The sequence below is a fragment of the Lepisma saccharinum genome, chromosome 4, assembly GCF_977018435.1.
Source record: "Lepisma saccharinum chromosome 4, izLepSacc3.1, whole genome shotgun sequence".
Lineage (NCBI taxonomy): Eukaryota > Metazoa > Arthropoda > Insecta > Zygentoma > Lepismatidae > Lepisma > Lepisma saccharinum.
Genome location: NC_139232.1, coordinates 1,626,926 through 1,654,629, shown reverse-complemented (window position 1 = coordinate 1,654,629; position 27,704 = coordinate 1,626,926). Strand labels below are relative to the sequence as shown.

Genomic DNA, 27,704 nt, shown 5'->3' with positions numbered 1-27,704 from the left:
CTTAGATTTATCTACTACAACAGTTAATGACAGGAAATAGCAGACGACACTGATGTAGATACACAGTTAACAACAGGGCTCCTAGCGGGAACCGGAGAAAAAAAAAAAGATGCATGCCAAACAACGGTACAGCAAGTACCAACGAAGATGGTGGCAGTTGCCACTGAAATTAATAGAACGAAGAAGAAATAACAGTTTCGCAGATAAAGTGAGTACTAGTTTCTCCGTATTTATCTACTACCGTGTCTCTCTTTTTCCAATTATGAAAATAATTCACATTAGTAGTGCTTAAGATTAATGAATACATATCAACAAAAAGCAAGCAGTACAAAGAAGGGATGCAAGATCCGAAAGTTCCGGATTCGAGAGTTTCGTATCTCAATCCCATTATAATATTACCACACCTTAAAAGGTATTATGATCTTCGATTACAAAGAAATTTTTCATTAGTTAGTCCTACAAGAATTTTTTCAAGTGTTGTTCCTAAAATACTTTGCTACGCATCAGCTATAACACTCGTGCACAAAAATAATCTTACTTGTTTAACATAAAATGTCAGAGGTGATTTTGTAAATGCCATTGAAACGAATACACACATAAATGTGAGACATTTCATTCCAGGATAAAACCTTTAACACATATAACAAGATAGAAATGTTATACAAAAATTATACAATTGTTCTACAGTTACAGTTTTACAAATTAAAATAAAACATTATAATATATGCAGTGTTACATAATTACAAAGTGTAAGACTAACAAGGGAGGTTATCTAAGTGTCCCCCTCCGATTTCCATGAAACTTAACTAACTAACTAACTCTCTAGCCTTCTTAAACCCGAAGGTTCATGGCTGCAGCAACATAGGCCTTCCATCTGTCCCTATCTTGAGCAAGATCTATATACTCTTTCCCATCCCTACCGATTTCCTTTAGGTCCATCTCAACGTTGTCCCTCCATCTTCGTCTTGGCCTTCCTACAGGTCTCTTACCATCTGGTTTCCCAACAAGAATTCTGTAAACTCCTCTTTCCTCTCCCATTCGTGCCACATGGCCTGCCCACCTAAGTCTTCTTGATTTAATTATTCTAATAATATCTGGACATGAGTACAATTTATGTAGTTCTAAATTATGTAACCTTCTCCACTCACCTGTCTCCTCATCCCTTTTAGGTCCAAAGATTTTCCTAAGGATCTTATTTTCAAATACTCTCAATTTATGTTCCTCTTTCAATGTAAGGGACCAAGTTTCACACCCATATAATACTACAGGCAAAATTACTGTTTTGTATATTTTAACTTTTAGTTTCTTAGATATTAAACGAGAAGACAAAAGTTTATGAAGTGAGAAGTAACATGCATTTCCTGAATTGAGCCTACTTTTTATTTCCTCTTTAATATAATTTTCATTTGTTAATATTACTCCTAAGTATTTGAATTTGGAAACTGGTTCAAACGAGTTGTTATCAATAATTAGATTTTGATTATTACCTAACACTTGGTTTCGGCCTGTAAGCATATATTTAGTTTTCTCTTTGTTAACTTCCAAACCTATCTCTTTAGCAGTTTTGAAAAATATTTTAGCATTATTCTTAATTGTATTCACATCATCCCCCAGTAAGTCTACATCATCTGCATATGCTAACAACTGAGTCACACCATTTAATTTTAGTCCTTCTTTAGTTTCTCTTACCTTCCTTACAGCATATTCTAAGGCAAAATTAAAGAGCAATGGAGATAATGCATCTCCTTGTTTTAACCCATCATGAATTGTAAATTTGTCAGACATATTATTACCCACACGAATTTTACTTTCTGTTTCACTGGTGCATATTTTTATCATACTAACAAGCTTCTTAGGTATTCCAAACTCTACTAATATATTATATAATTTATCTCTTTTGACCGAATCATATGCTTTTTTGAAATCAATGAATAGCTGATGGACATTTTGATTATATTCCCACTTTTTTTCAAGTGTCTGTCTGATGTGAAAAATTTGATCTGTAGTTGATCTGTTACGTTTAAATCCACATTGATAATCACCTATAATTTCATTAGCATATGGGGTTAGTCTTGTTAAAAGAATGTTAGACAATATTTTGTAACTTGAAACTTGGCAGGCCAAAAGGAAGAAATACGTGTTTTTTTGTTTCAGCTAAAAAAACGGTTTTAGGGGGCAAAACCCCCTCAAATGTCAAGATGAGGACAAATTGAAGTGAGGATCTGACCCCTGCGTCAATCCGATTTCCATGAAACTTGGCAGGTGTACAGTGGGGCCCAATGGAAGAAATACGTGTTTTTTTGTTTCAACTAAAAAACGGTTTTAGGGGGCAAAACCCCTCAAATGTAAAGATGAGGACAAATTGAAGTGAGGATCTGACCTCTGTGTCCCCCTCAGATTTCCATGATACTTGGCAGTTGTGTGTATAAACAGGCCCAAAGGAAGAAATACGTGTTTTTTTTTGTTTCGGCTAAAAAAATGTTTGAGGGGGCAACCCCCCTCAAATGTCAATATGAGGACAAATTTAAGTGGGCATTTGACCTATGTGTCCCCTTCCGATTTCCATGAAACTTGGCAGGTGTATAGTGGGGCCCAAAGGAAGAAATACATGTTTTTTTGTTTCAGCTAAAAAACTGTTTTACAGGGCAAAACCCACTCAATTGTCAAGATGAGGACAAATTGAAGTGGGGATCTGACCCCTGTGTTGTCCCCCCCCCCCCCGATTTCCATGAAACTTGGCAGGTGTGTGTATAAATGGACCCAAATGGAGAAATAAGTGTTTTTTTTTTGTTTCGGCTAAAAATCTGTTCTAGGGGGCAACTTCCCCTCAAATGTCAAGATGAGGACAAATTGAAGTGGGGATCTGACGCCTGTGTTCCCCTCCGATTTCCATGAAACGTGGCAGGTGTATAGAGGAGCCCAAAGGAAGAAGTACATGTTCTTTTTGTTTCAGCTAAAAACTGTCTTAGGGGGCAAAATCCCCTCAAATGTCAAGATGAGGACAAATTGAAGTAAGGATATGACCCCTGTGTCCCCCTCCGATTTTCATGAAACTTCGCAGGTGTATAGAGGGGCCCAAAGGAAGAAATACACGTTTTTTTTGTTTCGGCTAAAAAACAGTTTTAGGGGGCAAAACCCGCCTCAAATGTCAAGATGAGGACTAATTGACGTGGGGATCATCTAACCCCTGTGTCCCCCACCGATTCCCATGAAATTTGGCAGGTGTATAGAGAGGCCCTATGCCCCCTGTTTCTTCCTATGCCATATTTACATGGTTTCGGGGTCAGATCCCCACTTCTATACACCTGCCAAGTTTCATGGAAATCGGAGGGGGAGATTTAGACCTCCCTTGTAAGTGTATTAATTAATTACAAATCGTGCAAGCGCACACACACACTATATATGTATGTGTATGTATGTGTGTGTGTATATATATATATATATATATATATATATATATATATATATATATATATATATATATATATATTATACGACGCATGGTTTTAGAAGCGATATCGGGCGGAGTTACGGAGAGTGTGTCCTTGGAGACCAACCAATAGAAGGAGTGCAACGTTGTACAGTTAGGAAACTGCGGCGAGCAAGTTAAGTGCCGTGTTTTGTAATTTTTTTTGCACGCAAGAAGTTCTTTATAAAACTCACCACTTTAAAGTTCATCATTGCATGGGACACAACATTATGAACCTGACTGTCCAAGTCCCATGCATTTCCGTCGCCTACAGCCGGAGATATTGTTTCTGGAAGAAACAAGGGAAACAGCGTGTCTGTACACACACACACACCATGGCCCTTCGTTTTCCTTCAGTGTTCCGTCTGTTTTTTTTTATTTGCCAACTTGTTTTGAATGCCGTTGAGTTGGGTCTTGGTAAAGCTATGGGTGTCAAATTCGGCTGAATATGAACAATGGCCCTTCATTGTCGTGAGCGTGTACTCGTACACCACAAAGAACAGTTGTGAGACGATTCAATATGGCCCTTATTGATTGATTAAATGTTGGTTTATTTTACTTCGCTTTTCTGCTACCTTTGGCTAATCGCAAAGATGAGGATGGATGATGATATGATGAAATTGATGAAGGGACACTTACAAACACCTATGCCCGGGCTGGGATTCGAACCCGGGACCCCTGGCATCGTAGTGCGCTGTGAAGTCCAGCCCTTATGTTCGATAGTTATGCAATAGTGTGTTCCGCGAGTGTTACTTAATAATTTCGCGCCGGCTCCCATGGTGGAGTGGTTAGCATATTGTGCTACGACGCCAGGGATCCCGGGTTCAAATCCCAGCCTGGACATGGATTTTGTGAATGTCCATCCATCAATTTCATCATATCACCACTCATTCCCATCTTCGCAATTAGCCAAAAGTGACAGAAAAGTTAAATAAAATAAAGTAAATCAAATTAAATTAATAATGTCGCTCTCGAAACCTATTACAAGTAGTACAGGCACCAAGGGTAAAATATTACGTTCACAAGACAGAAATCTAGTGTATTCTTGCTTCAAGGAATTGGTGTTGGAACAAGTGCGTGCTGAAACAGTGTTTTCTCCGAGTCGAGAACTTACGGCTAAAGCATGTGCTGTCTGTGTGCATACTGTGTTCAGGGTGGCTACAAACAAGCAGAAATGAAATTCCCTGACTTTTCCAGGTTTTCCAGGACAAAATTTACATTTTTCCCTGACAATTACAAACGAAACTAAATCGATGTTTTTGCAAATGGAAATAATAAATTCATACAGATCCATGTATGGTTTTGCTAAGTACCAATATTATCTTCTATTAAATTGACTTAATTTCTCTATTCTCTATGATTTGAATTCAAACTGCAAAATAGTGAATTTGGAAAATTATTACAATTCACAAGCTAAGGAAGGATTATGGAATTTTGTCATACGCAGCAAGTTTAAAATAAAATTCTTGATTATTTTTAAAGTTACGACTAAATGAGATAAGAGTGAAGAGTGATTGATTATACGGTGTTATTTTTCCAAAATTCATATTTTCATTTTAGTGCATTTTCTGGCAAATGTCTGAAATTATACCTTCATGGTGTTTTTAAACTACTGTTTCAAATTGTAAGTCACATGGCTTACGCCTCTTCGCGAGAGTTTGATATCTTGAAAGTTATTTTGGGAAAGTTATTTTCCATACCCCTTTATTAATTTTAAGGTAAGGATTTTATATAATGGAATTTTGGTGTGGAGTTAGGGCCCCACACTTTCTTGATCATGGGTGAAGGTGGGGGTGAAGTGAACAGCACCACACTCCTGGCTACCTTTATCCCTCAAACTTTCCTCAAGGTACCAGGTTCATATGATGCTGGGTGGGCACCAGAGCAGTTTGAATAGGTGGAAAACATCCCGGTTCTCCCCTGCAGGGGATCGAACCCCGGTCTCTCGCATAGTAGCCAGATGCCCTAACGACTTGAGCTCCATTATTACTCGCTCGACAAATGCCGATAGTGCGCACTTAGCTCGGTAATTCAAAACATATCTCGTGCAGCAAATACAAAGATGTGGCTCCCGTGTGACGGTACATACGCACTCGATCTCCTGTTAGAACCCTGCCACTTTGCTCTGTGATGCAAATGGTTTTGATAGAAGTTGAAAAAATCGTGGGAGATAAATGATTTAATGTGGCTGTCGGAATTATTCCACGTACGTAGAACTCTATAGTTTACTCTTGAGTAATATGTTGGAAAGCTTGCATGTTCTATGTACTCAAACATGGCCTAGAAAAGACAAGGATGTTGGATTTCATGGAATTTTTCGTTGTTTTAGGACATTTCTTTTAAAAAAAATTGCTAAAAACGCCAACAATTCACATTCTTTGCCAAATTCGCATTATTTCGATATTTCGAACGGGTGAAAAATGTGTCCAGACATCACTGCACATTCCTAAACATAATTTCGCAGCAATTACCATTTTTCACGGTTTTGGCATTTGCAAAAAATCAAGGTACAAGCATAGTAGAAGGTTGAAGTGGAAGGACGTGTTTTCTAGCCGCTCCGTTCTAAGCTCGTGGTAAGCAATGGGGGTTTCGACTGAGACCTGGCGTTGCCGGATTGGAATGTTCGTGGTGAAATCAGGCCTGAAATGTCAGGTGCCTGCGGAATGTAGCTCTGAATCGAAGCAATGTTATTGTGCATATGGTTTAGTGATTTTAGTGCTACTAGTGATAGGTGGTGTGGAACAAAATCCTGGGCCCAGTGAGGGAATGGGAGAGATCAAAGCAATGCTGCAAGAACTCAAGGCTTCTAACGACTCCCTAGTTTCCGAAGTTCGGCAATTCGGCACCTCACTCAAAACCCTCGTCACTAGAGTGGACGTTCTGCAGAGAGATGTTGGCTCCCTTACGAAACGTGTGGAGGAACTGTCTCAACAAAATAACTGGCTGGAACAAAGACTGGACGACCAAGAAGACAGAAGCCGACGCGATAACTTGGTGTTATACGGTGTTGAAGAAGGGGACTCGGGAGAAGACTGGAGCCAGACGGAGACAAAAGTGCGAACAATAATTAAGGACAAATTAAACATCGATCTGCAAGAGGATTCCATCCAGAGAGCGCATCGGATTAACACAAACAGTAACCGAGGTCCTCGTCCCATCGTCTGTCGCTTTTTGCGATACAAAGAAAAAGAAAAAGTTATTGGATGCCGCAACAAGCTGAAGGGAACGAAGATATTCCTGGAGCAAGATTTCTGATATTCCACTCGCAAAGAACGTCAAGGATTACTCGAGTATATGCACCGAGCCCGGAACGCTGGTCACCGTGCGTACATTAGTTATCGCCATCTTGTGGTCGACAACATAAGATATTCCCTGCGCGATCTGCAAGCTGACCCTGGCAACCCTTCCGATGCCCAAAGTGTTGGTCCCCACCTGGAACAAAGTGAAAGCGGAGGTCAAGAACCCTCACCCCTCATTCCTCCAGGAAATCTAGGAATGCAGGATGGAAGGGGGAGCAAGTGGGCAAGAGGTAGCGGTCTCAGAGCTCTTTGAGGATGTCAAGGTAGCCACGCCCAGCGCAACTTGTCAGGTAAGAAGTTTACTTCACCTGTTCTTGTCCCTGCTTTTGTGGAGACGTCAATCAATCTCGCTAGAACTGACCCATCCAAAACTCTGTGCGACAATGAAAAAAACAAAATTAGCATGAACATAATTTATCAGAATCTGAGAGGAGTTCGATCAAAAACCAAACAGTTCTTTTTAAGTGTATTGAGTAACAATTACGATGTGGTGTTGTGCACGGAAACGTGGCTAAATTCTTCAGTTTCTGATTCCGAACTACTCGACGATAGATATAGCGTCTTCAGGTCAGATCGCAACACGTTAGAAACTGGCAAAACTCTAGGTGGCGGTGTCCTCATGCCATAAAGAAAAAATTTAATCCTGTAATGGTCGATGCTCTTTTACACAAACAAAGCATTGGCAGTTTAATTATAAAATTTAAAACAGAATCTGGTCGCGATTGTTACATGTGTGTAGTGTATATTCAACCTGCATCTCCCGTGGCCGTATACGAGAACTTCTTTAGTCATATAGCTGCACATTACCCTCTGGGTAGCCCGTTGGTCATTGCCGGTGATTTCAACATCCCTGAAATTAAAAATTCCAACACGGAGTTGCTCACGTTAGGTGCACAATGTCGCGAACTGAAATATTTCCTCGATTTCAACGACCTCAAAAGTAAAAATTCCATCCAGAACGCCAATAGTAGAACTCTCGACCTAGTTTTAACAAATATTGAAAATACTAAAATATTTCGCCAAGAGCCTCTGGTAAGCGAAGATAAACACCATCCGGCTCTAGGAATAACTTTAACACAAACCATACCTAAACAAAGAGCTTTAAATCCAAACATCCAACGATATAATTTCAAGAAAGCCGATTTCATTAATATGTATCGGAAACTCGAATTAGCTGACTGGGACCAACTAAAAGAATGCGAAGACGTAGATATTGCCGTTGTTAAATTTTATGAAATAATCGAAAGCATTCTTAATGAATGTGTACCATGCTCTCGCTCCTCTGTAAAAAAATCTTACCCATGTTGGTTCACGCGGGAAATTATTAAAAATCTGAAAGCAAAATCACGTCACCACAAAAAATGGGAAATGTAACACATCACGAAATTAAGTATAAAACCTTAAGAACGAAATTAAAATGGGAGATCAGTAAAGCTTACCAAAACTATATTGAAACTTCAGAAATCAATCTTGCTCACGACACTAACCAGTTTTGGTCTTTCATTAAAAATCAAAGAAAAAATCCATCCGTGCAGCCAACTAAGTATAATGATAAAACCATTGACGATAATGGAAGTATCCAAGATCTCTTTGCAAAGTATTTTGAATCCGTATATTCCAAAGAACCATCTTTCTACAAGGATCCGCATCCTAATGTAAATATGAACTCACTTCCTAGTATCTTAAATATCTCTGAAATATCACTAAATGAAATTGAGGAAGCCATTAAAAAACTCAAACCTAAAAAATACGCTGGCCCTGATTCAATCCCCCCTTATGTAATTAAAGGATGTTCGGAAATTCTTAAGTACCCTCTTCACACCCTTTTCAACTTGGCTATCAGAACTTCGAGATTTCCAGCAATGTGGAAAACAACTGAAATCTGTCCGATTCCCAAAGCTGCTGATAAGGCTGACATATGTAACTACAGGCCTATTGCAAAATTGTCAGTACCAGCAAAACTCTTCGAGCAGATAATATACAAGCATATATATTTTCATATTAAATCCATTCTTTCCCCCAAACAGCACGGATTTGTGCAAAAGCGCTCAACCGTAACCAATCTTGTCGAACTGACAAGCTACATTGCACCCAGTATAGCTAATAAAGGGCAAGTTGACGTTTTATATACAGACTTTTCAAAGGCATTCGACACAGTTCACCACGATATATTAATACAGAAATTAGCCAACAATAGCCTTTCTCCTCCACTTATAACTTTTCTTTCTTCCTACCTGCAGAACCGCCGACAATATGTCGTGTATCAAGGCTGCAGATCAGGAGTCCCACAGGGGTCGAACCTAGGTCCCTTGCTATATTTAATTTTTATAAACGACTTGCCTGAACTACTCACAAAATCTGAGACATTAATCTTTGCTGATGATGTTAAAATATATAAAAATATCGAAAACGCTGATGACTGTACAATATTACATGAAGAGCTGAATAACTTGCTTCAGTGGTGTGAAATTAATAAAGTCAGCCTAAACCTAAAGAAATGTAAACTTGTATCATTCACCCACAACAGACACCCTATTCAACATTCATACACTATTTCTAATGTGTTAGTACAAAGTGAGAATATCGTTACCGACCTAAGGGTTACTTTTGACCAAAAGTTAACATTCCAATCACATATTGCCCGCATTTTAAGCGAAGCTCACAGAAATTTGGGATTTGTAATGAGAATGGGTAATCAATTTAGAAAAAAGGAAACATTTCTCTTGCTGTATTATATGCTCGTCAGATCTAAACTCGAATATGCTTCTCTTGTTTGGAATCCGCAACTCAAGAAAGATATCGAAAAATTAGAAAAGCTTCAAAATAAATTTCTCAGATATCTACTATTTAAACTTGATGGTACATATCCAAAACTCACTCCTAGCAACATATTACGCGAAATCTTTAATATTCCGTCACTCGACGAAAGGAGGCAAACAAGTCAAATAACTTTTCTCTCCAAGCTTATCAATGGTAAAATAGATTCTTTTAATCTGTTGTCGAATTTAAATTTTTATGTGCCAAACTGTATGTTAAGGCCCAGAACTGATCTCTTTCAAATCCCCCCTTGGAAGAACCAAAATGACCGAAGCTGAACCCATGAGGAGAATGTGCAAGTTATTTAATTTAGTTTCTAAGAATAATTCAAGCGTAGACCTATTTAAATGTAATTGTAACATTAGATCTTTTTACTGAATTTCTGTATGTTTTGTTTTGTTTTGTTCATTGAATTTTGGTTCATTCAGCTTGTAAGGTTATATCCAATAGTTTAGCGTCATTTATTGTTGTCTTGTCTCTGTGTTCCCTTTGCTTCTATAATCTAATAGTTAATTCCTCACAATTATTCTTAAAAGTAAAATGTATATTGCACCATTCATATTTCTTGTTAATTTTCTTAGTTATGTTCTTGTTTATGCAATGGTGTCATCCCATATTGAACACTGTAATTGGGCATGCGCCTGTTGTGTTTTAATTAATTAAAATAAAATAAAATAAAATAAAAAATAAAATGTACCTACTAATTGGAAATTACTTTCTGGCCACCCCTCGTATAAATCAGTAGATGGAAAGTGAAAATTTAGCAGGGCTGGCAGAGAAAAGTCTATTCTTGAAGGAAGTGATTTGCAGTTATGATTGAATGATTCGAGTAAATATGATATTAAAATATTTACATATTTATTATTAGTATTTTATTTCATAATAGCTATTAGACAATAACTTCACTCAGTGAGAGATAAATGACCATCTCTCACGAGAGTAAACAGACAGGACAGAGAGTGGCGTTAATTTCGTTGGAATACTAGTGTTGCAGTAAATTTGAGGCTGGGAGCATGCACTTGCCAATTTTTATAACGTTCACCAATGCTGATTTATGTTTCACTTTTTTGTGATAGTATTCAATATATATCCCGTTTGGTTGGATTCTTCTTGATATCTAAGAATATTGCAATGTCATTGTAAACGTATGTTAACTTGTGCGAAACCAGTAATACGTCAGGATGATAAAAGAAAGCCTTCGTAAGGACTGCTACATTCAATAAGGTGAAGTGAGCCAGAAGAGTAATAAAATTCCAGCAGCATATTTGCAGTCTAAAGCTCTTCTTGTTTATGCATGCAATTTTTGTTCGATGTTGCAGTCCATGCAATTTCTGTTGCACGTTGTAGTGAGATACTTTGTCGGGTGGCGATATTCGACAAAAATCGTATGTATCAATGGAACATATTTGTTTCCATATTCTTTCAGTTTGCCCAACAAAATGCCTTACTACGACGTCCAACAACTATCGGACGGCGCCACCTTACAAGTCCCCTTACTACTCCCATACGGACAAGAAAAAATGATAATTCAATGCATTTTTCACGTAATATTTAGAGGCTTAACCTTTACTCCGCCGATGATACCATATGGTATCATCAGAGTAAGGTCGTACTGGACCGATGATACCATATGGTATCATGGTGCTGATTACAAAATGTATGTGCTTCTTGGACCTTCATACTCTTATGTTTGGGTGGAAACTATGACACAGTCTGGAGCAAGCCTGGGAAATTCATATTGATGACCAACCTCCCCCCTCTCCGCAACATATACATGCCACATTTCTGAAGAGAGTTTCACATTTTGGCTCATTATTCAACTTGTATGGCACCCAGGAACATGTAACATTTATGTTTTTTTCATTGAAATACGAGTCGCTCCCCCCAAACCCCCTTTCCTCGGTTCGACGTTCTGAATTGTACACGGTTGCATGCTCTGATGTTTTAGCTGAAAAACAAAACTTATCCGAAGGAAATTGCTCCCATAGTGCCCAAGTTATAACAATTTTCCTCCAAAAATGCAAATTACCTACTTTTCAAAAAAACAGTTTCACATTTTGGCTTATTATTCAACTTGTATGGCACCCAAGAACATGAAACATGTTTCATTCTCTTGAGAAATGTCCATTCTTTGAAAAGAATGTAGCAAACTCCACATTTTTGTTTTTTCCATTGAAATTCGGGGGTCGCAACCCCCCAAACCCCCCTTCCTCGGTTCGGCGTTCTGAATTGTACACAGTTGCATGCTATGATGTTTTATCTGCAAAACAAAACATATCCGAAGTAGATTACTCTCTTAGTGCCAGATTTATAACAATTTTCCTCCAAAAATGAAATTACCTATTTTTCGTAAAAAAAAAAAATCACATTTTGGCTTATTATTCAACTTGTATGGCACCCAAAAACATAAAACATGTTTCACTCTCTTGAGAAATGTCCATTCTTTAAAAAGAATACTAAAGTTCGCACCTTCTCCCCAAAATAGCAAGAGAAGAGGGAGCAAACTCCAGATTTTTGTTTTTTGCATTGAAATTCGGGGGACATGCCCCCCCCCCAAGTCCCCCTTCCTCGGTCAGGTGTTCTAAATTGTACACCGTTGTATGCGCTGATGTTTTAGCTGCAAAACAAAAGTTATCCGAAGTAGATTGCTCCGATAGTGCCCAAGTTATAACAATTTTCGTCAAAAGTGTGTTCGAAGTCAATGAAGACGAAATTCCCTGACATTTCCCTGACTTTTTTTGACACCTCAAATTCCCTGACTTTTCCCAGTTTTCCAGGTTTTCCAGGTCTGTCGCCACCCTGGTGTTGCGTATTATAAAACAGGGTAAAGTATCTACCACAGAAATCGGTGAAGCCCTATTCAAATCTCCTGGGAAACATGCCAGAAAATAGAAACGAGAGCGATGATTATGACCTTGCTGTTCGCTTACAATAAATACGTACCTTCAAACTTCTTTCAGGTACGAGTTTCTCTTATATGCTGCAGTGATATGATATAATCCTAAGTAGAATTCTTCACTATATATTTCATTCTACTCGTATATCACGTGCATCCATTATACATAAAAAGCTGAATATTGGACACCGCGAAATCTCTGAGTTTCCTTTCCGCTAGCAGTTGGTTTGGCAGCAGTGCGACAGCACTGGCTTTGTATTGGCTGAACTCATGTTCCTTCTAAAAGCGTATGCCGTATAGCAGGTAACAATATGTTATAAACACATTCTTACTTTCCAAAGAAGCACATGTTGGATGGCAAAACGGATCCGGATCCGAAAATTCCGGACCTGGATCCAAAAGTACCGGATCCAGAGCCAAAAATTCTGGATCCAGATCCGAAAGTTCTGGATCTGGATCCGAAGGTACCGGAACTGAAAATTCCGGATCCGAAAAATTTTAGGATCTGGAACCAACCGGATCCGGATCTGGCCATCCCTAGTGCAAAGCCATTAATATTCTCTGTATAAAAAATTTCAACATACCAGATGTTGGGGATTCCCAAGATATCAACTCTCCACTTGAAAGTGGAGCACAAGGACTCTGCACTTCATCCACTCCTGCCAGTAAACTAAACTTCTTCTTGAACCCTAGAGAGACAGATTATAAGTAGATGATCAAAAAATAATTGTACACAATTACATCATAATCATGAAAATCTGATGGAAAGTGTCTTTAACATCATAAAATGTACAACAACTATTGCGTAGAATATTTCCAAATAACAAAAGAAATGTATGTGTAATTAATTGGTACGGTCAATACTTAACCAGATAAATGCTGTGAAAAAGCAAAATAAAGTGACAGAGTGATGAAACTTACTGGATATGTAGGCCAGGCTGGGGTATGCCACATGTCTGCAAGACTAGTTCCAGACCGTGTTGCTAGGTGGCAGCACTGGCAGGGAAGGGAGGTTGTGTATGAGCAATTTGCCTCCAAGGCACCAGTCAGTCGTTCAGTGAGGTGTGTCATAGCGTTCACAGTGTCAGGTGCCACAAAGAAGGTTCAGCGATCCGTGATACAGTTTTTGACAGCAGAAGGCAACACATCAGGAAACATTTACGAGCGTATGACTGCTGTGTTGAGTGCATGTCTCGAATACAAGTGTATGAGTGGGTGGGTCGGTTTCGAGCAGAAGACACAACAGTGTCTGATGCGGTACGTAGATGTGCCATTACGGATGAGTCCATTTCTGTCGTTGATGACCTCATACGGGAGTGTTGGGGGATTAGTCTGAACCAGATTGCAACCGAACTCGGCATTAGTCATGGTACAGCATACACTATTGTTCATGAACATCTTCAATACCGGAAGGTGTTTGCAGACTGGGTGCCAAAGATACTCACAGAGGAACAAAAGGCTACACGGATGGGGAACAGTCTCACGCATCTCCTGCGGTACTCAACAGAGGGCAACCCTCCTGGAGCGTATTGTGGTAATGGACGAGATCTTGCTCAGCCGGTATAAGCCAAAGAGTAAACGCGACAGCAAGGAGTGAAAACACTCCTCGTCCCCACGACCCAAAAAAAGCAGACAAGTTGACTATATTCGCAAGGTGATGTTTGTGTTTTTCTTTGATCATCGTGGTCCACTTCTCGGTCGCTTCCTCTGGCAGGGTGTGAAAATGAACGCTGCTCTGTACTCTGCCATCTTGCAAAACGAGGTGAGACCTGCAATCAGGTTCAAGCGGCGCAGCTTTTTTTGTCACGAGGTGTCATTTACTCCAAGACAACAATGCACATCCCCACGTTGCTGGACACACTATGGACATGATCGCACAAATGGGTTGGGAATGCTTAGATCATCCCCCCTACAGCCCTGACCTATCCCCATGTGACTTTCATGTGTTTAGCCCACTGAAAGGTGTCTTACATGGAATCCCCTTTGCCTCAGATGCACAACTGGCAGTCTTCCATTGGTGCTCACAGCAGCCACAGGACTTCTGGGACAGGGGCATCAAAAACCTGGTGAAGTGGTGGGATGCCTGCCTCATCAACTCAGGGGAGTATGCCTACCAATATTAAAAGGTAAGTCCGTACAACATTTATTCCAGTTATTTATTGACCATACCAAATACATGATTATTTATGAACATATCATTTTCTAAGGATGTATCAAAATGAAAAACCTGCATCCTTAAGTTACATATACAGACATCACGAGAAAGAAGTGCTTTAAGGTAGACAGAGAAAAGAGAAATGAAAGAAGAGAAGAAATGGTCAAGGAGAGAGGCACTAAACAAGAACAAATAGGTTCTAAAACTGAGAAAGGTCCAAAGCTAGAATGAAGACAAAAGGTAAGTAAAAAAAGAGAAAAGATTTTGATTGATTGAGTTGGTTTATTTTAATTAATTTTTCTGCCACTTTTGGCTGATAGCGAAGATGAGGATGAAAGATGATATGATGACATTGATAAAAGAACACTTGCAAAGAACACCCATGCCCAGGCCAGGATTCGAACCCGGGAGAGACAAAGGTTTACAAATAAAAGAGAGAGAATCTAAGACAACAAATATACAACAATTTTAAACCAAATAGCAATTGCAAACTCTAAATGTAATACCAAAAATTAGTTCTGAATATATTAAAATCCCTTAGTCAACAGTTCTATGAATGCAATCTTCACTCTGGGCACAGGATCAGCTTAAAAAAAACTAAAGGTAGAGAAAAAATGTTTATCAATATCCTTAATTGGATTTCCATTGCCTACTGAATGCTATTAAAGAACCATTGTCAATAATGTACAGAAAATTAACTTCCTAGTTTAGTTTTTCAAAGTAAAACTTTGCTGAAAAATCAAGATCAATGAAAGCTAACCCTTCCACTAAAGTTACACACAAAACAGCAAACTAGTGACACTGACCACAAAACTAAATTATGAAAATGCTTCTCAGCTCCAAAGAAAGCACTTATAAACATGAACTTACCTGAAAATCCTACTTCTCGAGCAATTCCTCCCCTTTTTAACCAGAAATTCTGGAGTTTCTAAAGTAGCAGCTACATCTTTACACCTGTTAGATTAGTTTAAATATACAATTATGGTAACAGATATTAGTTTTAGTTATTCACTCCATTCTGTAGATAGGGCCAGGAGAATTATTTCTTTTTAAAAAAGAAGAATTATAAAACTACAGCTTTACAGGGGTGTCAATGTATGAGAATTCTGACAAATCTACAAATTGAAGTAGAAAATGGAACTACAACACTTGAGACCCACATCAATCCTTCTGCACAGCAATGCCAGTTTCCATGCAGTTAACAGGACATTTGCCACTTTCAACAGACCAGACTGGGGCAAAATTATTTAATACAGTATCCTTTCCTTTTTTAAAAAGCTGGAAATTAAACATATAATAATATCCTATCCAGGGCTAACTTTGGTTGGTTGTTAGGCTAATCATAATGAGAAGATGAACGGAAGGAAACATAGGGTCTTCAGTGAAGTTGCCAGCATTAATCAGGGGTAACTCAGCAAAGACACATAACAGACTGTACATTGGACCAGTCAGATTGCTCCCACAATTGAGCAAGTTTGTAACATAGATTAAAATTTTCTGTAAATGAAATTTGACCTATTGCACTACAATTATAATTTCAACATGTACAATGGTTGTTGTTATCCTTTCAAACATTTCAGCATATTAAATGTGGGGAAAAAAATCCTCAAATCTCCTGACCTTATCCCAGAAATAAACCACTATCATACACACAGATACAAAATACATAAACAAAACTAAGACACAAAGTTTTAACTTTCACTACAAAGTACATATCAAAACATGATTTGATATTTTAATCCTGCAATTAATGTTAATATAGCGTACTTCAATGTAGATTTTTTTGTTATGAAGTAAGTTAATGATAACAAAAACTACCCAAGTTAAACACACACACACAAATACACAGGGTAACTTCGTTGGTAGAAAATTGGCACAAAATAACAGGCTCCTATAGCTCTTGTCTAGTTTTACAGCAGGCGACCTACATGCTGACAAGGGAAGTGGGGAGTGAGGAATATGTCGCAGACCAACCAGACAACACTGGTTGCTGCATGCACCTCATTCTACAAGCTGCTGTGTTTCTCATCATGCTGGATTGGTTGCTTCCCCGCTCCCATCTTCTATTGCCTGCATGTAGGCTGCCCGCCGTTAAGAACAGACGAGAGCTGTAGTTCAAACTCACTACACAATATTAATTGCAAATAAATAGTTCATAGAAAGATGAACACTATTTCCCATTGTGTTTTTACTCACGAATTTATTAATTTCAAATGTTTGCCTTCATTATAATCAAGTTCATGCCATCCTGGCGGCATGTGATATCATATTGCTGGTGTGTTTACAAATGGCTGGCAAGTTCATGAATAAAATGTGTGTGGAAAATATTGAAAGTTTCCAACGTATATATCAACAACATTTGCCATGGTACATCATAACTAATTTGGGAATCACTTTTATTGCATATAATTGAACAGCACTTTCACAGAACATCAAGATGTAACACCTGTTTGCAGAATGAAATATTGAAATATTTCAACTACAGTTTACAGATGGTGAAATCAAACCTGCACACTGAATATCAGGTTGAGTACTGTAAAATAATGTTATATGTTTCATGCCTCGTGTTGTCAACATGATAATAAATCTTGAATAATGCAGATACTTGAAAGTTCCTAAAATTTTCAATAATCTTCTGCTATCTTCCTTGGAAGATGCAAAATGAAGTTAAGCTTACTAATTCAAAGGTGGATTGAAAGTTATAAATAAATGAAAGCAGTCCAAGTTGAGCCTCATTTTAAAAACTGAAGCGAGTTCACTTAAAATGTTGAAGTTACATCATAACTGCTATAAACGTGCACTTGTAAATGTTATATTTGTGCTATACAGTCAACTCTCGATTCAACGACCTTTCACAGTTCCCGGGAAAAGGGTCGTTATTTCGAAGGGGTTGTTATTAGAATTTGCACAAATTTTCAGCTTAAAGGGAGCTCAAACGGACACAAAGATGCCTAGGAGATGGTAACACCATTTATCCTGGTAGTTACACAATCTGTTATGCACAGGATACATGTTGTGAGAAGGAAAATAGAACATGAATAAGTTTTCACAAAAGAGAATTTAAAATAATGTTACTTTGTTTCAATTGTGCACAGTCGTTGCTTTTCCAGGAAAATCTTACAATTATAGTTCATGAGAAACTAGTTTGCACAGAGACCTATGGAAAGGAAAACAATCTCTCGCTTCTTGCAAGCGAAACTCGAAGAATCTTGACACCAGTCAGACTGGTGCCAGCAAAAGTCGGGAGATAATCGGGCAGAATGAATGTTGGATTTTATATGGGCTTGCTGGAGCATTGTCTGTTACAAGATTAACTGGTAAGATTAGATCTCTCGGGAGAAACAACACAACCTCTCTAGGTACCAGACAAAAAAAAAAAAAATAAAGGCAGGGCTGTAATTTTCGTTCTGGTTCGGCTGTGTAAAATACATCGTAAAAAAAGTCACTTTTCATTGCTTCAACCAACTTCATTCACCCTCCTTCCCCATTCAAGGGAGCAGTCCAAACTCCTTCCTTGACTTGCATTGTAATCCAGCGTGAAAAAGGAAACTTGCAACTTGCATTTTGTTTTCACACAATGCGTATTCTAGGACACGTCATAATGTTGGATTTAGGAGTATTCTCGATGTCAAACACCCACCCCTCCAAACGTTTTCCCTTGAATAATGTCTTTTTAATCGGTCTCAGCGACCATTCCTACATTGAACACTTTTTTTTTTCTCCACATGAATGGTTCTGAAGAAAAGCGGATGCAAATTAAATTTACAGATTTGCTTATCAGAAGGCGCAGAACATGAAGTTATTTTAACTCTTGTTTTCCTTTCTGGAGATAGAATTTCGTTATCGTCAAATCAAAACAGCTTTGCAAGATTCAAAATAATAACTTTCATTCGCCCTGGATGAGTCATCGCTGTTATCGGCAAGCAAGAGCTTTGCAGATTCTAGACAAAACACTGGCGTCAGCTGCATCGTAAAAACAAGGAGACCGGCTGGAAGTTCGAGCAACAGGTGGCGGAAGAGAAAAATCCCAGCATTTTAAAGATAACGCAACTGTTGAAGAAGGAACTTTTAACATCAGTGTAAAGAAGAAAGAAATGACCCTTGCTTTACGTTTTACCATGCAACAGACAATAATACGGGCAATATTTCCTATGCAGACAGCATTAAAAAAAACTGATTTCTGCAATTATCAACATTGCCGTGCACACCAGTGGCAGAGAATGAGCTGGGGAAAGGGGGGAGGGTCACTTTTTTTTTACTTGCTCTATGGTTTTTGTTCGTTTTCAAGAATATATTCAGAACTCGTTGCCCCATTTTAGACATCAAAGGAAAGGAAGAGGGGTGGGTCCTTTTCCACCCTCGCCTGTAATCAGCCCGCATCAGCAAGAAAATCATGGCTGAAACAATCTGCATCGCACCCCCCCCCTCCCACGTTTGCTGACAGGAAAAGAGGGAGAAGTCAGTCAGCCAACGGAACACTTTTTTGGCAGATATTACGACATCGACACAATTAGGAAAGCGTATGAAGTGGGAAACGGGAGTTATGATTCATGTAAGATCGAAGTAAACTTTTGTGGAAACCTGGATGACAACGCATTAAGCGGGTTGACGATCTTTAGTTCACCTATGTGGTTTTGATTATCTCTAACAGTTTCGCTTTTTTATGAAGTGTTGCAGGGAACAAAGAACACGTTTTGAATGAAAGCGGTTACCGGAAGTTGTCGTCTACAAGGCCGAGAGTTGCTCACTCACGGGAACCTGCTGAACTCTAGGTCAGAGCTGGACAGATGGGCCAGACTTCCAGGCACCACGCATCTGTATGTTCAAACATTCCTGCGATCTTATCTCTCAAGGTGGGGTCTTTATGGATGAAAGAGCTTGACCTGCCATACACATTGGCAAAGACTGCAAGTCCAGCAGTCATTTCGGGCTGCTACCCCCCTCCCCCGCAAGTTTTCAGCAGCTCTTAGGACAAGGAAACAAGTCAAAGTCGATTTAAAATAACATCCAAGCACATTTGATCTTCTCTTCTCGCCTGGCACGTTGGGTAGCGGCCGTTGGGTGCGCTTGAGGGAGGGGAGGGCAGAGGTCAAGTGCTATTTGATATCACTCAAGCATGGTGTGGTGGTGATTTTTAGTTCAGACCCAATTGTGAGCGGTAGAGCGCTAGTAAAGGGAATGAGTGGAGGAAAAAAACAATGCATTTTCGGCCGATTTCCTTCAATTTTTCAACTTTTTCTAATTTTTTCTACATTTTTCATGATTCCCGGGAAAAGGGTTGTTACTTCGAGAGGGTCGTTATACCTGGGGTCGTAGAATCTAGAGTTGATTGTATTTACATTGCACTGTCCCCAAATCATGACAAACATTATTTTTACCCCGAATCTGAATACATTGTCATCAAAATTGTACAAAACAAAGTGTCTGCCTTTACAATTAACTATGTCTACAGCTTTTTGTAAAAATAGTTGTAATGAGGTTATGAAGAAAAGACTAACTTGCATGGAAAAATAAAAGGAAAGCCAAATCAACTAAGAATTTAAAAGGATGAGGATGATGGCATGAAAGCTTTGGGATTGCCACATTGGAAAGTAATGCAACAGTCAATACTAAGTCAGGATGTTTGCTGTAGGGGAGTGTAGAGGAGTGAGGAGAAGATGAGCAAACAGGTTTCATCAAAAGTGTTAGATCGGGAGTGAAAGAGGGTTATTACAGCTATGAAGTTTTCCTTTTTTAAGGGGGAACCCCCAAAGAATGCCAAGCCTCCACCCACATTAATTCGAGGTATGCGCTTATATCCAGGTGCCTAAAAAGACCAGGACGTCTTTTACATGAATGTCAGTTTCCCCGTATTTCTTTTCTCTTTTCTTCATTGTTTAAATTTTACAAGTTGTCTTGATTCTACAGGTGTCTTGTGCAAACATTATGCAGGGTCAAGAACCAAGTACCGGGGCTGTTCGGCAGTCCCTTTTAGGGTTAGTTTTTCGAACAGTTTACCCAAAATGTTTATCAAACAGATTGGTCTGCAGAATTTGATTTGACTGTCGTCCTTCGATGGGTCCTTTATATTACAATTAGCTTGGATTCTTTTCAGGAAGCTGGAAAGATATGTTGGGCTAGACATACATTGAAGATTCCAGTCAGGTACTGAGAAAGATTCCGTTCAGCAAGTTGAAGAATTTCAGCTAGTTCAACTATGAAGTGTCCAATATGTAAAATAATACCATGCTACATTATCACTGTATCATAAAAACCCATTTGTAATATCGTCAAAAATTCTACAAACAGCACCCAAGTTCACCCGCTTCTAACTAATAAAACAGTTACAAAACATTCTATAACACAATACATTAAAAGCTGCAAAACAGACCCTATGCATGGTGGGGCGTGACTTACTCTGAGGCTTACAGGGGAAAAGACTAAGGATTTACCTAAATTACAAGTGCCAACTCATTTAAATTGCATTTGGGTTAAATATGTACTCTTTGAAAGGAAACATCAAATTCATACCTCTGTTTTGTGAGCGAGATGAAAGGTCATCAAGTGGATCAGAAGTATTTGCCAATTTAGCCATCCTTTGGCTGTATGTTCTCTGAGTAGGATTTACTTTTATGCCAAGTTCCACATCAGTCACAGCCGGATCTTAAATAGAAACATATTGAAATGGAATGTGTTACTAAAGAGTAATGATGCAAACTGATGATCAATGATGACATTTGTAACATTAGTAGTATATCCTTTAAACAGTCGAGCCGGTTTTCGAAAGTAACCCCTCTCTCGCCACGACCTATGCATGCGATTTTTAAATTTTTACACTTATTTCAGAAAAACGTTATATCTCAGACTATTTGAGCAATCTACTTCCGATAACTTTTGTTTGAAAGCAAAAACATCGGAGCACGCGACCGTGTACAATTCAGAAAGCCCAAGTGAGAAAAACGGGGTTGGGAGGGGCCAAGTCCCCAAATCTCAATGAAAAAAAAAATCTGGCGTTCGCCCCCTCTTCTCCTGTTATTTTGAAAAAAGAGAGCAAACTTTTGCATTGTTTTCAAATAGTAGACCTTCTGCAACAAAGTGAAACTTTATTCAAGTTCCTAGTTTTCATACAGGCTGAAATATGACGCAATATGTACAATTCTGCATTTTGGCTAAAAATAGCTAATTTGCATATTAGAGGAAGGGGTGGGTTTTCTTCCACATGACATTTCAAAGTCTTATCTCAACATCTGTCACATTTACAACCTCACATACAAGTATGAAGGTCCTAAAAGCACGTGTTATCTGCTGAGAAAAATAAAAATGCTTTCAGATTCCAAATATATCTAAAAGGACAATCTTCACTTACTGGTTAATTTTAAGGGTTGGTTCTCCTTGTCTTCATCATTACAGTTGGGAGATAAAATTCCTTCCTCCTCAGTTTTCCCTTCGCCAGCCGCAGTGTCACTTTTCAAGGTATCCTGCATGCTCTGATATTCGGAAGGAGGCGACAGAAATTCTTTCTCACTGTCTTCCTGTTACAAAATATTAAAGAACAATAATACTACACAAGATATGGAATTTCTCCATTACAGAGGTAAATTTCTTCACAAAAACCCACATGAAACTTTACAAAAGTTTGCACTTACTGGGAAACCATAAAGTATTTTGATAATTTAAAAAAAAAAAAAATTGCAGTTTTTCAACATTATCACCAAAAGTTTGATTAACTATGCATTTTCCTATTATGTGGGAGACTTAATAATTCTTGTGCCTTTGGGTAGACAAAAGACATATATGAATTACATACAGTTTGCATGTTTACTACTAGTGTATGTCCACAAACGTTTTGTAAAATCATGGATTTATGCCAGCAATGTAAGACTTGTCGATTCTCCAAAATTCCTACCGATCTTTTGAAATCATTTTAATTAATTACTTAAATAACATCTTAAATAATAGTACTTACCGTTAGAGGACTGGTAAAAAATGATTTCCCCATTTGTGATACCCTCAGAATAGTAGTGATATTTATTGAGCCAGTGCTGCTTCTTCTCGATAAATTCCTGTGGGGTGTTAATGGTAACACTAGGAAGGAAACATAATGCACCATTAAAACCATGTATGAAATACTTAATTTAACATCTAACAGCTACGTTACTAGTATTGAGCTTTTTGTTGAGAACTTTACTCCATAGGATACCTGATCACAAAAATGTGACAAAATTTTGCACACAATTTTAAAAAAAAATAAATGTCTTCTCTGCTTATGTACAAAAAGTATAATAGGAAGGAAAGAAACCCAACAGACAAGAGCAAACACGTTGAATCTCCACCTGGATGTAGTGGTGCTAGTGTCGAATATTTAAATCACGGGAAAGTCTAAAATGTGTATATTTTCTGACGACAGATTTCTCGGTAGTACAGTATGACAAGAGGATTCCTCAGTTTGCTGCAGCCACCCACCTTCCTATTTTATAATTTTGTGCTTTTTTACCTCTATAACCTATGTTGCGAGTTCTCTAATGTTTTTAACTTCTTGTAAAGCTTTACAAAGTCCTGGGAATGGGACTGAAACATTGTGAATTAGAAACAGAAGCACTTGCAATCACTCTTGTTTCGTAACTTTCTTATATATGTTAAAAAAAAATTAATGTTCTATGATTTCAAATATGTGATATTTCTGTTATTCTTTGAGTGACAGTTCTTGAGTTTGCAGGAATGGGGTATTCATGAATGCTAAATAACTTCGGGCAATGTTCCATTGATATCAAATCTAGAAACTCAATCTACTGTTTCTGGAGCCACGGTGGTCTAGTCATTAGGGCATCTGACTGGCAAGTGGGAGACCCGGGTTTGGTTTCTGGGATGGGTGATCTGTGAGAATTTTTGCAGCCTTGCCCTCCACATAAAGTGATTCTGGGGCTCAGCCAGGTGGTGCTGATCACATCACCTTCGAAAATGTGTGGAGCCCTACCCCCCCCCCCCCCTTCCCCTAAATGTGTCTTCATGGCATGGTGCTCTATGCCCTGGGAACTTTACCTTACCTTACTGTTTCTTGAGAAAGAAGGGGGGGGGGGGAAGGGTTCTGGTATAATTCACAGATTGTTTTCCTGTGTTAATATGTACGATACACAAGGTTAATCACAAGTGCTACTAAGAGTTCTATTGAATTTCATACATTATAATATTAGGTGGCTACAAAGAATTCAGAATGAAATTCCCCGACATTTGAATGTTTTCCCGAACAAAACTGGGATTTTACCTGACCTATACAAAATCGAAATGAAAATGTATAAGACTGGGGGTGAAAGGTTGCTCTCTACCCATCCCCCACCTCCTCTGCCCCTCTACTACACACAGATCTTTCTTGACAAGCTGTTGTGAATTTTATTTCTATGAAACTTCCAAATTTATCTGATTTCTGGGATTATGAAAAATTTATTGTTTACAAAAGGCAATATTTTTAGACACATGTAGCTCAAGATTGATCAAGCCAGAAACCTAATGGAAAGTGTAGTTTTGAAGATGAATGGTCAGAAATACACTTGCTGGGGTAAAACGGCATTAGAAATGATTTTTGAACTGATTCTGTATTGAACAGTTAAAATATCATACCCTAGGCTAGTTTGCTCATTTTACATATTTTGAGATCTCATGTATCCATCTAATTTTACCTCTTCTTTCAGGTAAAATTTAACAAAGGATTTTATTCTATGAAAAATACCATGTAGTATGCTCGATGGACCTCATTCTGAGTAGGCTGATCTGTGCCTTATGCTACATGAAACGTACTTATTCTGAAACATGATTCCCAGTTGTTGTATATTTTGGGTGAATACCACTACCATTGCAGATATGTAACCCCCTGCCTGTCAAGACCATGTTCAAGGAGAAAAATTCATTTACACAAAATTTTATTTGAGCTTATGTAAATTTTGTAGCTTACATAAGTTGAACTTATGTAAAAATATTTCTAAGCTAAACATGATCTTTTGAAAAATATTTCTTACTAAACTACTAAACTCTCATATGAATGATCCATTGCAGCTTTTCATACGGTCTGTGCATTTTGTCTTATCGCGAATATTTTTTTGTTTTTGAGACTGTTTGCAAGTAGCTCTCCAATTGTCCTAACAATGCTGGGTCAATAATGAAACTTTTCGAGCTCTCACCAGGAATAAAACCTGGGATCACTCAAGTGTTAAAATATTACACTTCTACTATTAAATCATGGGAATTGTAACTTACATAGCTCAGGCTGATGTGAATTATCAAATACATCTTCGGCAAACAGCACTTTATGGCAGCGAGCTGACTTATCATACTCTGCTGCAGATTTCTGTTCACTACTGCTTTGCTTCAGGATTGACTTCATATGGGTACTACCAGCTGGAGTTTTTGGAGTAACCGTCTCACTCTACAAATAAAAAGGAAACAATTATTAGGCAATATTATGTACCACTGGTATATACAAAAAAGAAATTAAACAATCACATGAAAGAAAAGTAAGTATCACCTAAGCTAACTTAACCATGTGGCTTGTCTTGATATATGTGATGGAAAATAAGCTCACAATAACCAAAAATAATTCAAGGGGAAAACTTTTGGAAGAACGGGTGTTTGACATTGAGCACTTACCCCCTCCCCACATGAATGGTTCTGAAGAAAAGCGGCGATTATACTGTGTGCATTTCCTTCCAACACTGTTCTGAGTGTTCAGGAAGTCTATTCTTGTGTCAGATGCAAAATAAAATTTACAGTTTTGTTTATCAGAAGACTCAGAACATAACCTAAGGTAACCATGTGACTTGTCTTTGATATATGTGATGGAAAATGAGCTCACAATAACCAAAAATCTGTTGCAAATATCTGTCAAAAGTGGCAGAAAAGCGAAGTAAAATAAACCAAATAAATCAATCAAAACCAAGCAATCAACAGGGAATTAATGGTTCGTTATTGACATGACCAGAAAAAATCAGATTTAATTAAGAAAATGTTCTCGAATTAAGTTTATGCTTTATATTAATTTAATTCTGGGATATCAAAAGGGATTTTCTGGAGCCACAACATTGGTCATTTCACTAATGTGATAATGGGATCAAATTTTCATATCGTTTAATCCATTTTAAGTCATCTTTAGCTAGGTTTTATTTTTTGTTCAATGCCTTGTACTTATCTCCGATCTCTGAAAATGGCTGAAGATCAATATGAAAATTGAAATACAAACAAAACAAAACATACACTATAATTTTTCTGACCTTTCCCAGCTTTGGAAATTTTTATTTTTTATTCTCTAACTTTTCCATGAATGTTTAGCTATAAGTCAATTTCATTGGCTTTTTCAAGTCAATGAAAACCATGATATTTTGAAGCAACACACTTGCATAAATTCACATAATTAATATACGGGAGATTTCAAACCAAAGAGACAGGCAACAGGGGGGTTCACACCAAAGCGACAAGCAACATGGACCCCATTAGTCTAATAGCAAGCATTCACCATGCATGTGCAAACAACAGACCAAGGCAACACGATGCAATTGAGAAAATGGCCCACTCTCAGCAACACGCAAATGATGTGTGCAGCTTGTTGTGTTACTTTGATTCAAAAGGATGCATTGATTACTGAGTGTTTGCTTCCAAGCATTCTATCTCACTTGTCATCTGCCACATGTCACTTCAGTCTGAAAGCTCCCGAAGTTGCAATGATGCAGCTGTCTGGAATAAAACTTTCTTAAATTTTCCATATTCATGAACATACTGTGTACAGAATGTCTACTTAATTCTTGGAGTCACAAATTCTTGCAATTCTCTTAATAGACAGCCTGCCTTGTTGTAAGAAGACATACAAAAGAAATGATAGTTTGGTATTTTTGTTATTTTATGTTGCTTTTCTGCTACTTTTAGCTAATCCCAATGATCAGGATGAGTGATGATGATTAGATGGTATTGATGAAGGGACGCTCACACACAAAGAACACCCATGCTCAAGCTGGGATTCAAACTCAGGAACTTACGTGGAGAGTTCGAAAGTCGACCACTTAACGCACTTGACCAGTGAGTTGGCTACTTAAGATCGTATCAAAACATACCTGACTCATGGTTTTGGTTTCAGAAGTGGATGATGTTGGTGACTTTCCTTTCATCTGCGAAGCTGGATTCAGAAGGGATGGTCCTGAAACAGAACAATAAATACATGTAAGGTGTATATGCAACAACAGTTATCAAATACCTGGAATACATTCATGTTTCCAAGTATTTTGGAGCTTCTTGAAATGCAAATAAATGTACGAGGGGTGAATCATAATGATTTATAATTTTCGAATGCCAAGCATCCCATGGTTGATCATTGAGCTTGTCATGGCAGTCACAGGTAACTAGTACCTTGGTCTGTCACCTGATATCAGCACTGAGCAGGAGAGGGCCAATCAATGTGAGCAACGGTACATTAGTTTAATTTTGTTATTATTATGAATAATATTTTTAATTAAAGATATTACAATTTCTATTGAATGAAGTATTATTAATTTGAATAGTTCTAATATTATTATAACAATGTTATTTGATTGAATATCTTTAATTTTTTCCTGCACTGCTGTCAGTGCTTGGGCAGACAACATGAAAGGACCTCTGGAAGATTTTTTTTTTTTTCGAGGGCGTGAGTACTGTGGAAAAGCACACCTTTCGCTTACTTCCCTGGCCACATCTCTTGAATGGCACAACACAATCTACAGAGAGTGGCCACGTACGTGGTCTGTTAGGAAAGTAATGAGACTGATTTTCTGTAAACGATGAATTTTATTATTTTTACAAATCAAGGTTATTCTCTTCAAAATAGTTCCCTTGGGCCCAGCTACACAGTGATTGAGGCGTTGTTTCCATTGTTCGTAGCAGTGCTGGAAGGCTTCTACTGGAATACCTTTCAGCTCGTAGGTTACGCTTTTCTGGATATTATCCTAAGTATCAAAATGGCATCCTTTCAAGTGGTTTTTGAGCAAGGGGAATAAAAAAGTCACAGGGACTGAGATCTGGCGAAAAGGGGGCTGAGGAACCACAGGAATGCTTTTTTTTTTTTTTTTTTGCCAAAAC

The 27,704-nt window shown here is 38.2% G+C and overlaps 1 protein-coding gene across 1 annotated transcript in view; it reads right to left on the bottom strand.

The window, feature by feature from the left end:
* LOC145986358 (uncharacterized) overlaps nt 1–27,704 on the bottom strand; it is a 110,285-nt gene that overhangs the window by 8,794 nt on the left and 73,787 nt on the right. The window contains exons 9-14 of the mRNA XM_083120239.1: nt 26,708–26,790; nt 24,864–25,032; nt 22,582–22,700; nt 21,982–22,147; nt 21,147–21,278; nt 13,066–13,170 (exon numbers count right to left, since the gene is read on the bottom strand). Coding sequence (XP_082976365.1) covers nt 13,066–13,170; nt 21,147–21,278; nt 21,982–22,147; nt 22,582–22,700; nt 24,864–25,032; nt 26,708–26,790 — 774 coding nt within the window. The remainder of the gene's footprint in view (nt 1–13,065; nt 13,171–21,146; nt 21,279–21,981; nt 22,148–22,581; nt 22,701–24,863; nt 25,033–26,707; nt 26,791–27,704) is intronic.